The 17,375-nt window shown below is 35.2% G+C and overlaps 1 protein-coding gene across 4 annotated transcripts in view; it reads right to left on the reverse strand.

Moving 5' to 3' along the window:
• Positions 1 to 17,375, reverse strand: part of PIBF1 (progesterone immunomodulatory binding factor 1) — a 264,067-nt gene that overhangs the window by 151,525 nt on the left and 95,167 nt on the right. For all 4 annotated transcript variants that reach the window (XR_002823191.1, XM_023726735.1, XM_023726736.1 and 1 more), the window contains exon 11: positions 2,481 to 2,646. Coding sequence is in view for 3 of the 4 variants with exons in the window: in XM_023726735.1 (XP_023582503.1) it covers positions 2,481 to 2,646 (166 nt within the window). In the remaining variant the exon portion in view is untranslated. The remainder of the gene's footprint in view (positions 1 to 2,480; positions 2,647 to 17,375) is intronic.

The following is a 17,375-nucleotide window of genomic DNA, read 5'->3' on the forward strand; positions in this document are numbered from 1 at the left end:
ATATCAAGTTCTTTAAATAACAGATACATGACTGAATGATAATACAAAATTATTGAAAATAAAAAATTCAGTTCCTCAGTTGCACCAGCCACACTTTATGCGCTAAATATCCACATGTGGCTAGTGGCTATTAAACTGGACAGTATACATACTAGATCGTTTCCATCATCACAGAAAGTTCTTTTCAAAGCCCTGAACTGCTAGTTTCTTGAAGACAGGAACTGTTTCTTGTTCAAAGTTGTGTGCCTAATCAGGCTGAGTACTGTGCTTATTGCATATCAGATGCTTGGTTAGAAATTACCAAAAACTATCAATTCCATTAACTATGGGTCAGATTCTGGGTAGGTCCTGGAATATACTGATCATATGAAAAAGGCCCAGTCTTTGCCTCTGTGGAACTTTTAAACTAGTGAGGAGAATGAACAAAATAAAAATCACTCATAATTGTACCATACAGAAATAAATTTTAATATTTTGATATATTTTCTTCAAATCTTTCTTACTATGTATATTTATGGCTTTTATTGAACGTACAACCCCCAGTCAAGATCATGCTAGTGACATTCTTGTACCCTTCATTTAATGATTATAATGAGCATTTCCCCCAAATCTAAAATATTCTAGAACATGATTGCATACAATTATACAATGCATGAATATAGCAAAATACATACTTTATAATATACTAACTGAAAACTGTTTATCTACTATCGGACTTTTGGAGCCCTGGTGGCAGAGTGGTTAAGAACTCAGCTGCTAAACAAAAAGTTGGCAGTTCAGATCCACCAGCCTGCTCCTTGGAAACCCTATGAGGCAACTCTGCTCTGTCCTATAGGGTTTCTATGAGTTGGAATTGACTCAATGGCAACAGGTTTGGTTGTTTTTAATTGGACTTTTAAGTTACTTCCAATATTTTACTATAATAAATAATGGTGTGATGTACATCGTTAATAAAAACCTTTATCAGCATCTCTTATAATTTCTTTAGATAAAATTCCTTTAAAAAAAATAGTGGATCAATTTTTTATTGCTTTTAATATAGATTACCACACTGTCCTCCAAAACAGTTGTTCCATTTTTTAACTGCATGCAATTTGCATTTAGGGGTATTCCTGTCAGCACATTAAAAACAAACAAAAAGACCTATATAAAGGTAAAAAAGTTTAAATTTACATTTCTTTAATTATTAGTAAGAATATGTATTTTCATCCATTATTAGCAATTTGCATTTCTTTTCTTGAAAATGGTCCACTATTCTTTCCACTTATTTATCTAGAAGAAGAAGGAATGTCTTCTTGATAAAAGATCTTTTAAAATTAAGGACACAGACCCTTTGCTATATATACACAAATATTATTTTGTAGTTTTCATTTTTATGTTATTCAGACTTTTTAAACACACGGAAAGTGTTCTTTTTTTAAATTTTTCCATATGATTTCTTTCCTTGCTTTAACCAACAGAAAGGCCATCTCCAAACTAATGAAATATAAAATTTCATCTGTATTTACCTCTAATAGTTTTATGGTTTCATTTTTTACGTTCAGCTTAGTAGTTCATCTGAATTTTATTTTGGTATATGGTGCGAAGTATGGATCCAACTCTTTCTAAATATCGACAAGATTATCACAGCACCATTTATTGTCCTATTCGTCATTTCCCCACTAATTTGAAATATTATCTCTATCATGAGTACATTCTTTTTTTTGGATGATAAAAATATTAACTGGCTTTAATTGTCCATAGATTTTTTTCCCCAATATTTGTCATTAATATATTTTTACTAGTGTTTCCTAATTTTTTTTTATTGTACTTTAGATGAAGGTTTACAGAATAGTTTCTCATTAAACAGTGCACATATTGTTTTATGACAATGGTTAACAACACAACAACATGTCAACACTGTCCCTTCACCATGAGTAAGTTCTTAAAATATATGTGAATCTGTTTTCTGGGCTTTGTATTTTGTACTACTTATGTTCTTTCATTTTGTGTTTTAAATATTCTTGCCTTGGAATACATTTTAAAATGGGATATACATATTTCCTCTCATAAATTAATTTAAAAAATTATTTTAAAAATACTGACTATTATTATATATTTTTCTCTTTCAGCTGTACTATAGAATTATACTTCGTTCGGTTACAACAAGCATGCTTTCACCTGATTAATGTGAATATACAATATTATTTGATGAAGATTGATAAATGTATAATACTGAATATTCCCTTCCAGAAAGATGGGGTTCACTCCTTCTTATACCTCAGTAAATTTCTACAGCTTTCTTGATATAGGCCTTGCACTGTTCTTACTAAAAATATTCCAAGTAATAGTATATTTTTGATGCTGTTCTTTTTTGACTGTATACAGGACAGTGCTAAGTCCTACAGGGGAAATAAAGTTCAGTATGATATACTACGATATAGTCTCGTACTTGAGCTTACATGCTATGCTAATGTCAAAAGAAAAGCTTTTACACGTACCTCCAATTTTTTCTGGTATTTTTCACACTCCAACTGACACTGTGTGAGATTTCTTGCAGTTTCTTCTTGTAGAAGTTGAACACGCTCACACTCAAAAGATTTTAATTTACTTTGATGGAGAAATTCTGTCACTTTGCTTTCCTCATTAAGTTGTAGTTCTCTGTATCTGGAAGAAGCAAAATGGTTATAAGACCTCTCCAAAGAAAGAGGTCTCAACAATTTATATAAACATAACATTACTTCTACTTCTCCCATCCCCCCTCCCAAATTTATACAGTTAATAATTTATATCTATTCAGTAAAGCTTTTATAAATAATTCAGATAAGCAAATATATGGACATATGTAAGTCTAGAGCACATACCATATCAATTAACTTCCTCCATTCCTCCCTTATTTTCTTTTCATCCATCCCCAAATAGTATTTTCTATTATTATTATTTTTTGCAAGTCACTTAAAATTAAAAAAAAAATAAGAGAAAGTTTCAGTTATACTGCTTAGAATAATTTTATTTCAACATATTTCATAGGTCTTCTTAATTTTACAGCATTGTCTCCAAGTATGCTATTTTGTTCTAAGTCTAAATAATGCCAGATGGAGAAGTATATCATGAAATATGTACATTAAACTGCAAACTCTTGAAACACTTGTAAAATAAATTTTTACATTAGTAAATATCATATATATTTGGCTACTACAATAAAACATAATGTAGAAACAGGAAGATAAATATAGAACTACAAGTAGTCCTTTACAGCACAAATAAGGAACACTCTCGTCATTCCAGGTATAACTAATAATAAAAACATTTCTATTTAACATATAAATCACCACATACTATAAATCTGAAAATATTTCAAGTTGATTATGTTCTAACAAAAAGTAAAACACAGATACAGTATGCCACTTCAGGGAGCTATGATGAACCCAGTACAGTGCCAGATATGGTATTAAAATTCATTTATTCAAATATTTACTGAGCTAGTCACTATACTTTGTAACTGACCTACAATGATAGACAAGGTATTATTTTTTCTCTTAAGGAACTTAAGACTTCTCTGGCAAAGAGAGGCAATTATACAAGAAAATTCAATAGAGTATTAAAACTAAACTAGAGATAAAAAAAAACCAAAACTCATTACCGCTGAGTCGATTCTGACTCACAGCGACCTTATAGGACAGAGAAGAACTGCCCCACACGGTTTCCAAGGAGTGGCTGATGGATTTGAACTGCTAACATTTTGGTTAGCAGCCTGAACTCTTAACCACTGTGCCACCAGGGCTCCTAGAGTATGATAAGTACTTCAATAGGGTAATCCCTAGGTTCAATGCGAACACACAGGAAAGAAACCTAACTTGGTTTGTGTAGGTGTGTGTTTGGATGTGTATGTAAGACAGCAGGAGGTATGGGGTGGAAGATGTTCTAGGCAGAAGAAACAAGAGCACATGCAGGGCAGGGAAGCTGAAAGCATAACCTGCTATGCAAAACTGTTTTGTTCATAGTATCTCATTTAATCCTTACAACAACCCTATTAGGTGTTTTTGCAGAAACAATGAGAAAATTGATGCTCAGAGATATTGAATAATTTCTTTAATCAGGAAGAAGCTGTCTTAAATTTCAACATGGGACCCAAATCCAGATGTTTGATTCTACAGCAATGGTCTTTCCACTACTATGTGAAACTCTTAACTGATATTTCTGAGGTCAGATAAACTTTGTTTTTTTAAAGGCCATGTCACTCCTATGACAACAATAACAATAGCATTCAAAGTATAAGCAGAGAAGGCAGACAACTGGATATCTGCTGTAGGATATTTTACTCTCAGCACTTTTATCTTTGGTAAAAGCATCTTGCATTCAGATTGGTAGAAGTTCAATACAATGAATACCTGTACATATTCAAGGCGTTGAGGTAAATTTCAGCTTTTCGGCATGTCCTGGTATTAATTATTTTAAAAAACCCTTTCAGCTGACAATTGTATTTGGAAAAAAAAAAGTCTGTTTATATGGAAAAGCAAACATGGATAAAAATATTTTCTAGTGAGACAAAATTCACATATTGTAAAATTCACCCTTTTAAAGCATATAATTGAGTAGTTTTTAGTATATTCATAAGGTTGGACATTACCACTATGTAACTCAGAACATTTTCATCACTCCAAAAAGAAACCCCATATTCATTAGCAGTCATTCCCCATTCCACCCTCCTCCCAGGCTTTAGCAATGGCTAGTCTACTTTCTGTCTCTATGGATTTGCTTATTCTGGACATTTCACATAAATGGAACTTTTTTGTGGCTTTTTGTGTCTGGCTTCTTTCACTTAGCTTCTTCATGTTTTCAAGGTTCATCCATTGTTGTAGCATGAATCAGTAAGTACTTCATTCCTTTTTCTGGCTGAATACTATTCCATTATATAAATTTATTACATTGTGTTTACCCATTCATCAGTTGATGGGCATTTGGGCTGTTTCTACCTTTTGACTATTATGAATAATGCTGCTACAAACATTAATGTACAAGTTTCTGTGTGGACACGTTTTTATTTTTCTAGGAGTGCAACTGCTAGGTCATATAGTAACTCCATGCTTAACTGTTTGAGGAATTGTCAAACTGTTTCCAAAGTGGCTGCCCTATTTACATTCCCACCAGCCATGTACGAGGGTGGTGATTTCTCCATATTTTTGTCAACACTTTTTATTGTCTATCGTTTGTATTACAGCCATCCTAATGGTTGTGAGATGGTGAAAAGATTCTTTTATTAAAAAAATTCACTCATTCAATATTTTATTCACATGAAAATGTCCCTGTACTCCTTGGGGCAAGTAATTTCATAAATATAAATGTAAAAAATATGTGAGAAATCAGTATCTTTTTTGTATGCTAAATAATGGAACACACATAGACCACATTACTGAAATAAATTTTGGATAAGATATTTAGAATGTGATATTGATCTTTAAAATATTTTGTTTTGAAAGAATTAAACTGTAAGTTTTGCCTTTTTATGGATTCAGGACAGTGGGTGATTCTGAGATCAATGCCAACTTCAAGTAGGAATTAAAGACTTAAGATTCTAGCTCGACCTGTTCTTCTTATTTATTACATGGCACTTGAAAGTTACTTTTAGCACTAATATTCTTCCTCCATATTGAAAAGTTAAATAATAATACTATAAATTTCAGAATATCAAGATTAAAAAATTGATGCTTCTATAAACTAAATGATAACTAAACGATAATTTCTGTAACTAAATAATAAGGACTAGCCTATTCCCAAGTTGTTTTTAAGTGAAAAAATCTGTCTCAAATCATTATGCCTTTGTAATAGTTATAATAATTATTTTAATTTGTTAAATTGTACTATGAACATGTTGTACAAACATTATAGCTACAAAAGTAGCTCCAGCTGTGAGGTACAGATGAAGACAAGAGCATGGCCTGACAGTTTCAGGTAACTCCCTCTTATTTTGCTAGATGAATATTTTACTTTGTTGACTCAGACTTCTTATCTCATCCTCTTAATCTGAGCTTCTTATTAAAACTAGATCTGTATTATTCACACATTAACAACTTTTCTGCTTAACGTTCTAATTCAGCATAGTAACCTTAAGAGGTCACATTTCCTATAACACAACGCTCCCATTCCAGGTCCCACATTTAGCTAGATTTGTCTTTATGCTACATTTGTAACTGGCTTTTCATTTTCATAAAACCCATCTATGTGCTTTACCCCACTTTAAAAATAATAATATAAAGTCTTAAGATGCACTGTTTCCTCTGAAGGAATATTCATGGCAACAGAGACTTTGGGCTGGAAGTAAAAGAAGAAAAAATCTTCCAAGGTGAAAGGCAGGTATTACGTAGGGAGCTACAAAGAAGTTATTCCAGAAGAAATGCTCTCAGGCTACAACGAATCAAACTCCAAGTAAAATGTTCCGCAATGCTGAGAAATAACCGCAGGAAAGACATGAACAAGGTACTCGGGTCTCAGAAATGGGAGAACACAGTTGAACGAAAACACTGGATAAAATATTAAATAACAAAGGCTTTTAAAATAATATCAGCAGTCTTCACATATACAATACGATATGACAATAACATTCGAAGTATAAACAGAGTAGATAGACGTTAGATATTTGCTATACACTATTTCACTCTGTTGCCACACTCTGATGTATATCAGAGTTTATCTCTAACTACCAACAAAGTTATCCTTGAGTAAGAAGGTCATAGATCAATTATTAATTTTTTTTATTTTATCCCAGTTTTTTATTCCAATGAGAAACAACACTTGATCTTTGAATTTTGATATTTGAATTCTGTTCACACACACACAGAGTTCATGGCTTCTTCAGTGCTAAACTGGACATTTATTTTGAATCTAGTTATCTAATTTCATATGGTAGACAGACATTCTAAGGCAAAATACCCAAAAAGTATTGTATTCAGTGGTCCTTATATTAAGAAGTTTGGTTCAGTTTGGAAGTAAAGCAGTGTAATGGTTAAGGCAAGGCATTTGTCTGCATGCAGCAAGACGATTATGTGTAGACAAAGAGGACAGGACGTAGGACCCTGCTCCATGTAAGAACGGCAAAAGAAGCTCAGCAAAGTGACAGGATCTCCGGTTACTGGTAATAGTTCAAGGAAGGATTTTTAGTACTAAGACATAAGGCAGATTACCTGGGCAGAAAGTACTGAAAGGGACTCTAGGTCAATACAGAGAGAATACTCTGGCTTAGAAGAATATATGTGAGCAAGTAGTCTTGGCTGTGCCACTAAACCCCGTAAGGAACTGGGGCAGAGGCCGCTGATAAACTTTCTACACTTGAAACGGGTGCTTTGAAACAGAGATTGGTCTGAGTCTCCAGAAAAGGAGCCATCAGTGGATCTAGCTGTGGGAAACTGGAGGTGACAAGGACAGAAGCTAACATTTCTAATGAATTGGGAATTCAATCTTGGTTACTTAGGAGGGATACCAATCCTATTTTATTTTGATGTCTCTGAGTCTTCTTTCTCTCCATTGTTTTAAGAAGGCCTCACTAACTGATGTTCAATTCTATATGAATTATTCATTTGGTAGTGCTAATAACTAACCACACCTTAACTACTCTTTGCCTGTACTATTTCTAGTTCCCTGGGGATAAGAATTCATTCTCTTTCTTTTTGAAGAAAATTTTGGTTGCGTTTCTTGACTCATACCACATGTATTTCTAGGCTTGTATGATATGTTCAAACGTCTCTGGATGAGTCACTGAATGATAGTTAACTGAACCTTAAAACTAATGTACTCCAAACCAAAGCTGAGAAAAAACTCCTGTTTCTTTTGATTTTGTGACTTTATTTAGCTAAGGAAAAGCTAATCAATCTTAGGTTAAAGACACTAAACCACTTTTTAGTTATCTCTAAAGATTATTTTCTTGCTCAGTATTATATTACCTACACATCTTGAGGACTAAGGTGTGTCTGACCTAAGCCATGGTATTTTCAATCGCCTCATATGCATGCGAAAGCTGGACAATGAAGAACTGATGTCTCTGAATTATGGTGTTGGTGAAGAACACTGAATATGCCATAGACTGCCAGAAGAACAAACAAATCTGTCTTGGAAGAAGTACAACCAGGTCCCAAAGGTGCCTATTTTGGTGAACAAAATTCTCATTTGAATCCATATATTCTGATGTGTTTCTTTTAAAAATGTAAACCTGACATAGATCAGAGATGTATCTAAAATCACATAAGGACATTTAGAGTTATACATATACATATATATAAGTTCACACCCTTGTCTTAGTCATCTAGTGCTGCTACAATAGAAATACCCACAAGTGGATGGCTTTAACAAAGAGAAATTTATTCTCTCACAGTCCAATAGGCTACAAGTCCAAATTCAGGGTGGCAGAAATAAGGACCCCTTACCCTACCACTGGAGCCCTGGTGGCATAGTGATTAAAAGCCTGGCTACTAACCAGAAGGTCAGCAGATCAAATCCACCAGCCGATCCTTGGAAACCCTATGGGGCAGCTCTACTCTGTCCTACAGGGTCGCTATGAGTCGGAAGTGATCGACGGTACCTAACAACAATACCCTATCATATCCAAGCTACAATTTCTAATCTTTTTCTTTAAAAAAAAAACAAATAAATAAATATATATATATAATTCAGAATATATGTGTGTTGATATATATGCATATTTTACTTTTATATAAATTACTATCACCATTTACAATTGAATTTTGAAAGGCGGATTTTGTGAAAATCTATAGAACTTCCCTTAAAATATAATTTCATATTCTTATATATTTACATATTTACTATGTAAATATGACAGTCATTTCTTCAATTAAATCAATTTCTACATCAGTTGGCAAGGAGGGCAGATCAGAATCCTCTGTTATTCAGATTACGTACCAGGTTGATACATTGCAATATGCCCTCCTAGTGGGCTGTGCTTGTCCTATAGTTGAAAATCACCATATGTAGTACCAATGAGAGAAGTTACCAACAGGAGTATGTTGCACATGTGAAAGCTTTGGAGGTGGAAACATGTTAAGGACCAAAATCAAACCAAACTCACTGCTGTCGAGTCGATTCTGACTCACAGCGACCCTACAGGACAGGGTAGAACTGCTCTATAGGGTTCCCAAGGCTGTAAATCATTAAGAAAGCAGACTGCCCCATCTTTCTCCCGCGGAGCAGCTGGTGGGTTCAAACAACTGACCTTTCAGTTCGTAGTTGAGCGCTTAACCACTGCGCCACCAGGGCACCTTATGTTAAGGAGGACTTAACATAGAAAATACATTTCAAATAGTTTTATTTTTATGTTGACATTACAATACATAGAAAATATTATTTCAGAGATTTTACTTTTGTTTATTACTGCTACCAACAGTTCTACCAACTGTTCTTTCATTTTTCAGTTATCTCTGTATTACCATACTAAATTTGAACATATACACACAAATATTGAATCAAATCTATTTTCACTAAAAACGGGGGCAGCAATTACAAAGTTTAAAAATAAATATACATATGAAATTATAAAGAAACAGGGTTCTAGTAACTTGAGTCTTTGCCTTTCAATTGTGAAGTCATCCAAACTGAAAAGAAAGCTGGTAGGGAAAACTTATAAAACCACCATGAATGGTTGTAACAGTGAATACTACAGGACCTAGGAAAAATATTTAAAAGGCGTTTGTGGGTTTGTCCAAAGGTTTCTACCATTTAGATGATTTCTTCAACCAGTTCACTTCTCAGCTGTAATACTACATCTGTCATTTTTGGCTTATAAGCTAATTCATAAATGAATGTGAGAGATCTTTTATTGCCGAGTTAAAAACGCTAAGTATGTTTAACAACTGTACCATGGATTTATAAGAATCTCAAGCATGCATTTAGAGTAATTCAATGCATCTATCATATCATGATCAAATAAACTATGTAATGTCATTAATAAAATAAACACTATGTAGTAATATTTGGCCATCTTATAAAGGCAAAGTAATAGGCACTTTAGGTATGTGAAGATAAAAAAAATACTTAAGTGAAACAAATATAACGAAAGGAATGTTGTCTTAAAATAAATCAAAGCATACATGGGATTAGAGTAAAACATTTTATAAGTATCTGAATGGGCAGCTTTTTCCCCCTTTTGTGGCAACATGACAACAAACACTTAAAATTCAGCTTGAATCATCCGTATGAACCAAGGGTATTTATTATACCAGTGCTTCACAGCACTCAAAACTCTATTTTGCACCGCTTTCAATATATACCTCAGAGTGTTGGGCTTTATTAAAGAAAAAAAAAAAATCAGAATAAATCAAATTAAATCTAGAAAAGTCATACTAAAAAACACTTTTATGGGATGCTTTTATGAATAATAGTGTCAAGTACTAACAGCAGCAGAATGGAGGCTAATCATGGTTTTTTTTTTCCTTCTAATTTTTCCATAATATACAGTTCAAGGAAAGGAAATCAATTCACTGTGGTTAACATATAAAGTGTCATATAAGGGATCTAAAAGTCATCTATCCAGACCAACTTCCTATTAACCACAAAGCACTACAAATCTTAACTTACACAAATCAGTGTTCTGAAAATGGCTGAAGACTTCCATGAGGATTCTAGAAAACTCCTGAAAAATCTATAAACCAGAGTCCTAAGTCATCAAACCCAGGTAGTTTAGCAGTAGAGTTAAATCATTAGTAAGACTTCTTTCTTTTCTAAGAAGGAGGATGACTCCTGGGCTTGATTTTATCTAGCCCAATCAGGGATGACCATCAGAACCACTTGTGGAACTTTTAAAAACTATAGATGCGATAGCTCTAACCTAGACCTGCTGAATCAAAGTCAATGGGGAAAAACTTGGACATGCTGGGTTCTGGGGGATTTAATGAGGTAATACAATTGAAAGGGCCAGAATGGTGCCTTGAAGAATTAAAATATAAATTCCTCAAATGCAGGAATCTTGTCTAATCCATCTTTGGATTCCTAGCATATAGTTTATCAACTGGTACATTGTGAGTTCTTAATAACTCTTTACTAATGGAATGAATGGAGTGATAGTAACCAAGAGATTTTTAGCTGTTATAAAATTTAAATTCTAAAATAGGCTCAAGCCAGGATAGAAAACACTAAAGCACTATAGACTGATCTGATGAGGGGCAGTCTCTTTTGAAGTATGGCAAAACCAGTGGATTAAGATTTTTATTTCTAGGTTTAGGTGTCAGTAAGATGAAAACAAATTATAGGGAGTGAAGAAAAGAGAAACCAAAATGATTACAGGATAGGTATGACTGTGCTTCAAGGAAGTTTAAAGTGTCTAAAAATGTACAGTTTGGCTAATGACTAAGGTGGTAGGAGACATGACAACATTCTAAAACCATTTTAAAAAAACAGAAATGCAAAACAGAGAGCAAAGTTAATGTGCTACGATAGGATATATCTAAATTCTCTAATGAGTTAAAATTACTGCAAAATTTATACACGATAAAAGTACAACTCACTAGCCTACCAACGTTGTTGTTGTTATGTGCCATCTAGTCGGTTCCAACTCATAGCGACCCTATATACTACAAAACGAAACACTGCCTGGTCCTTGTTGTTATGCTTAAGCGCATTATTGCAGCCACTGTGTCAATCCATCTTGTTGATGCTCTTCCTCTTTTTCGCTGGCCCTGTACTTTACCAAGCATGATGTCCTTCTCCAGGGACTGATCCCTCCTGACAACATGTCCAAAGTATGTAAGATGCAGTCTCACCATGCTTGTTTCTAAGGAGCATTCTGGTTGTACTTCTTCCAAGACAGATTTGTTTGTTCTTTTGGCAGCCCGTGGTATGTTCAATATTCTTCGCCAACACCACAACTCAAAGGCGTCAATTCTTCTTCGGTCTTCCTTATGCATCTTTCACCTCTCACACGCATATGATATGGCTTGGGTCAGGTTCACCTTAGTCTTCAAGATGACATTTTCACTTTTTAACACTTTAAAGAGGTTTTTTTCCAGTAGATTTACCCAATGCACTACATCATTTGATTTCTTGACTGCTGCTTTTATGGGCGTTAATTGTGAATCCAAGTAAAATGAAATCCTTGACAACTTCAATCTTTTCTCCATTTATCATGATGTTGCGTATTGGTCCAGTTGTGAGGATTTTTGCTTTCTTTATGTTGAGGTGTAATCCGTACTGAAGTCTGTGGTCTTTGATGTTCATCAATAAGTGCTTCAAGTCCTCTTCACATTCAGCAAGTAAGGTTATGTCAGACGCATAACGCAGGTTGTTAAGGAGTCTTCCTCCAACGCTGATGCCCTGTTCTTCTTCATATAGTCCAGCTTCTTGGATTATCTGCTCAGCATACAGACTGAACAGGTATGGTGAAAGGATACAACCCCTGACACACACCTTTCCTGACTTTAAACCATGCAGTATCCCCTTGTTCTGTCCGAACAATAAGAATGTACTAAAGTCTTATGAGAGCATGTGAAACAGAAACGAAGGAATACGTAACATACTAAGGAGAGGAACTAAATCACATTGTTAGGTCTGCTTCCTTATCTCTTAATTTCTCTCATTAGACTAAATAGATTATATAAGTACTTATTAGTTTTTCTGTAAAATACTACTTTGGGATTTTCAAACAAGTAGATAATAAATATAATATTATGCCAATTAGGCATTCAATAAACATATATCATATTTTTACTTTCTACAGCTGTTTACCTGATGAGAAAATGTGAAAAGTTCCAGAAAATGTCTATATACAGTAAAATCTGTGAAAGCCAGAACCTGTGTAAGGCGGAAACCTGTCAGAGAAGGAAAACTTGCTGGGTGTTCACGAGGTAGGATTCTTAATAGAGAGTGACAGAAAAGTATAAGCACTGTCAAAGGCAGAGAACTTTTGAGACCTGGAAAAACAAGGCTCTCACAGGCTTCACTGTACTTAGGTATTTACCTAGCTATTTAATTATGGCTATAAACACTTCCAGATAAAAATGAAATAATAAAGTACCTAACATAATCATGAGCCCTGGTGTGCAGTGGTTATGGTGCTCGACTGCTAACTGAAAGGCTAGTGGTTCAAAACCACCAGCAGCTTCTTGGGAGAAAGATGGGGCAGTCTGGTTCCAGAAACTTACAGCCTCAGAAACCCTAGGGGGTTGCAATAAGTTGGAGTCTACTTGATGGCAGTTGGTTTGGTTTTTATTTTGGTTTAATATAATCAGAGAAATTGAATAAACATTAACTGAATGAAAAAACATTTTCAACCTCCTATATTATTTTTTGAAGAACTGCCTCGTTTTCTTATTTTCTTTTTTAAAATTTTTTTTATTTTTTCCCATACAAAAATTTATACATAGTTATGTGACTCTAATTGCTCCTCCCATACTGTGACAGCACACTCCTCCTTTCCACCCAATTCCCCATGTCCATTCAACCAGCTCCTAACCCTCTCTGCCTTCCCATCTCACCTCTGGACAGAAGCTGCCCATTTAGTCTCTTGTATCTACTTGAGCTAAGAGGCACACTCCTCACGAGTATCACTTTATGTCCCACAGTCCAGTCCAATCCCTTCCTGTCTGAAGAGTTGGCTTCGGAAATTGTTATAGTTCTGGGCTGAGAGAGAATCCAGGGGCCATGCTTTCCGGGGTACCACCAGTCTCAGTCAGGCCACTAAGTCTGTTCTTCTTACTAAAATTTGAGTTCTGCACTCCAGCTTTCTCCTGCTCCATCCGGGACTCTCTGTTGTGTTCCCTGTCAGGGTAGTCACTGGTGGTAGCCAGGCACCATCTAGTTCTTCTGGTCTCAGGCTGATGAAGTCTCTGGTTTATATGGCCCTTTCTGTCTCTTGGGCTAATACTTTCCTTGTGTCTTTGGTGTTCTTCATTCTCCTCTACTCCAGGTGGTTGGGACCAATTGATACATCTTAGATGGCCGTTTGCAAGCTTTTAAGACCCCAGACACCACTCACCAAAAGAAGGATGCAGAACATGTTCTTAATAAGCTTTATTATGCCAATTGACCTAGATGTCCCCTGAAAGCATGGTCTGCAGACCCTTACCCCTGCTACTCTGTCTCTCAAAGTGTTTGATTGTATTCAGGAAACTTCTTAGCTTTGCTTTAGTCCAGCTGTGCTGTCTTAAATATTTTCTTGAGCCTCATTTTCTCCCCACACTTTTCCTATGCCTTCTCATCCCAGAAAGTATTTTCCCTCTTTGGTTTTCCTTACTATTATTGCTCTGCCTCCACTTTGGTTTCTCTTACTTGCCATTGCAACTGTGACCCAACCAATGGGTTGGGAGATGACTGTGAGAAAAAGCCAGTGATGAAACCTAAAGACAATAATAGTTACAGGAAATTCAAATTGGTATGACAACTATCAGCATATGGGAGGGCAATACGATAGAAAGGAGCCTAACATTTGAGTGACTTGTGCTTACATTTGCTTTTCTTATGCTTTTTCTTTTCACTTCATCATTTCCAAAGCTCTAACACAGAATGTATGTTTATTTTGTTTTTAGAGATAAAGAAAGTGAGACTCAGAGAATAACCTGCCAAAGAAGCAAAGCTGGAATTTGCACCCAGGCTTCCCTCCAATTTCTGTGCTCTTGCACTATACTGTCCTGTATCCAGAGAGAAGAAATATTAAAACAAACAAATACAATTGGCAGGGGTGAGGGAGTCAAACAAGAAATCACTGAAAGCCTAAGATCTCTATTCAGATGACTTGCAGGATTGGAAACTAGATTACAAGAGGTTAAATTGTGAAGATGCAGAGGCAGAAGCAAAAAAGGGAAAAAGTTCATTTGAATTTCTTCTTTGGTGACGTGCCTATTCAAATCCTTTGGCCTTTTCTTTTTTTAAATCAAGAAGTTTGATAATAGAGCACACAGAGGGCACAGTTACAGAAACTTCTTAGACATAACCAAATATCTTGAGGGACTGAGTTACTTGGCTTGAAGGCTAAGGACCATAGTCTCGGGGGTCATCTAGGTCAACTGGCATGACATAGTTCATAAAGTTCTACATCCTAGTTTGGTGAGTAGTGACTGGGGTCTTAAAAGCTTACGAGTGGTCATCTAAGATATAACTATTGGTCTCTTCCTATCTGGAGCAAAGGAAAGTGAAGAAAACCAAAGGCTTAAGGAAGCAATTAGTCCAAAGGACTAATGGCCCACAGGAATCACAGCATCATCTTATCTGAGATCAGAAGAGCTAGACGGTGCTAGCTACTACTACCAACCGCTCTGACAAGAAACAAAGTAGAAGGTTTCAGTTAGAATGGGAGAAAAATGTAGAACAAAATTCAAACTCATAAAGAAGACCAGACTTACTGGTCTGATAGAGACTGGAGGAACCCCCACCAGACTTGCTCTTAGACACCCTTCTAAGTTGGAACTGAAGCCACTCCTGGAGGTCACCTTTCAGCCAGATAATAGACTGGTCAATAAAATAAACAATGACACCCGGGAGGAATGTATTCCGTAAAACAATCAACTATAGGAGATCAAAAGGGCAACATTTGTCCAAAAGCAAAGATGAGAAGGTAGGGAGGGGCAGGGAAACTGAACGGAATGGAAAGAGGGAACCCAGGGTGGAAATGGGGAGAGTGCTAACATACTGCAGAGATTACAACCAACATCACGGAAAAAACTGTGTATGAATTATTGAATGGGAAACTAATTTGCTGTGTAAACTTTCACCTAAAGCACAATAAAAAGTTAAAAAAAAAAGTTTGTCTTCTTCCTATTAAATTGTAAGTACTCTGGATAAAAGTCCTCAATTAGGTATGTACTTTGCAAATATTTTCTCCCAGTCTGTGGCTTGCCTTTTTCTTTCTTATCAGAAGAACAAAAATTTCTTATTTTGATGAAGTCCAATTTAACAAGTTTTCCCTTTATGGTTAATGCTCTTTGTGTCTATTTATGAAATCTGTGATTAACCCGACGTCAGTAAGGTTTTCTCTTACGTCTTCTTTTAGTTTTTTGAATAGCTTGTCAATTTCTACAAAATGCTAGCTGGGTTTCTGATCAGGATTACATTGAATCTAAAAGTCAATTTGAAGACAATTGTCATTTAGCAATACTGAGTGTTCCAAACTACAAACAGGATCTATCTCTACACTTATTTAGGTCTTCCTTATTTTTTCTCAGCAATATTAATAGTTTTCAGGGCACAGGTGTTATACTTGCTTTATATTTTGTTAAGTTTATTCCTATATTGCAAATGGTATTTTTGAAAAATTTCAATTTCTAATATTTCAATTGTTTATTGCTAGTATATAGAAATACAATAGATTTTTGTATAAATGACCTTGTATCCTGGAACCATGCTAAAGTAATTCATTAGTTTTAGTAGCTTGTTTGCAGATTCTAGCCATACTATTTTTAGAAAATTAGTTAACCTATTTGAGCCTAAATTTTCTCATTTAAAAAAAAAAAAAGCACTATGAGTAATAAAAAATGAGAATAAAATGAATCAAACCACCAAGAAAATCCTCACAACACTGAGCACAGTACGTGACCCACAGCAGCAGATGTTCAGCACTTCTTAAATCCCTATCAGAACTTCAGAATTCTTGCTACTTCAGGCTTAAGCAATATTGACAATGTCTCAAATCTTTATTGCTAGGCCTGACCTTTCTTACAGGTTGAGATTCTTATTCCCATTTGTCTACTATATTTCTACACCTGTATCGTGCTTTAGTACTTCAAGTACAAGTTTTAAATAAAAATCATAGCTTCATTCACCCATGAATCACTTCTGCTTTCTGAACATCCTATTTCTAGCAAGAAAATCACAACTACCCAGAAAATCTTGTAGAAATCATTGACTACCCTCCAAGATAACTTTTAAATCTAATCAGTTACTGAATCTTATAATGATCACAATAGATAACATTTAATGCTTATTATGTGACAAACACGAAGTCAAACACTCATTTAATTCTCACAACTTTGAGTTACTATTACCTTTATTTTATAGATGAGAAAACTGAGACATAGATGTTAAATAACTTTCTCAAAGTCACACACCTAGAATGATAGAGCCAGAATCATAACCTAGGCAATCCACCTCCAGAACCAGTACTCTTAAACACAGATTACATGGTCTCTAACGTGCACATTCGGTAGGATTTCCCTGTTAGTGGTGATAGCAGGGTTCGGGTGCTATTAGATAATATTTGTGGGCATCAAGAAATATTTTAATGCTCCATTAAAATAAGCATCCCTCAGAATGAAGAGAACAGGATACAAGGAAAAGATTAGTCCAAAGGACTAACTGTCCACAGCTACCAAGGCCTTCACCGGACTGAGTCCAGTACAGCTAGATGGTGCCCGGCTACCACCACTGACTGCTCTGACCAGGATCACAACAGAGGGTTCTGGACAGAG

This window comes from Trichechus manatus, unplaced genomic scaffold (genome assembly GCF_000243295.1).
Source record: "Trichechus manatus latirostris isolate Lorelei unplaced genomic scaffold, TriManLat1.0 scaffold00013, whole genome shotgun sequence".
NCBI classification, from domain to species: Eukaryota; Metazoa; Chordata; class Mammalia; order Sirenia; family Trichechidae; genus Trichechus; species Trichechus manatus.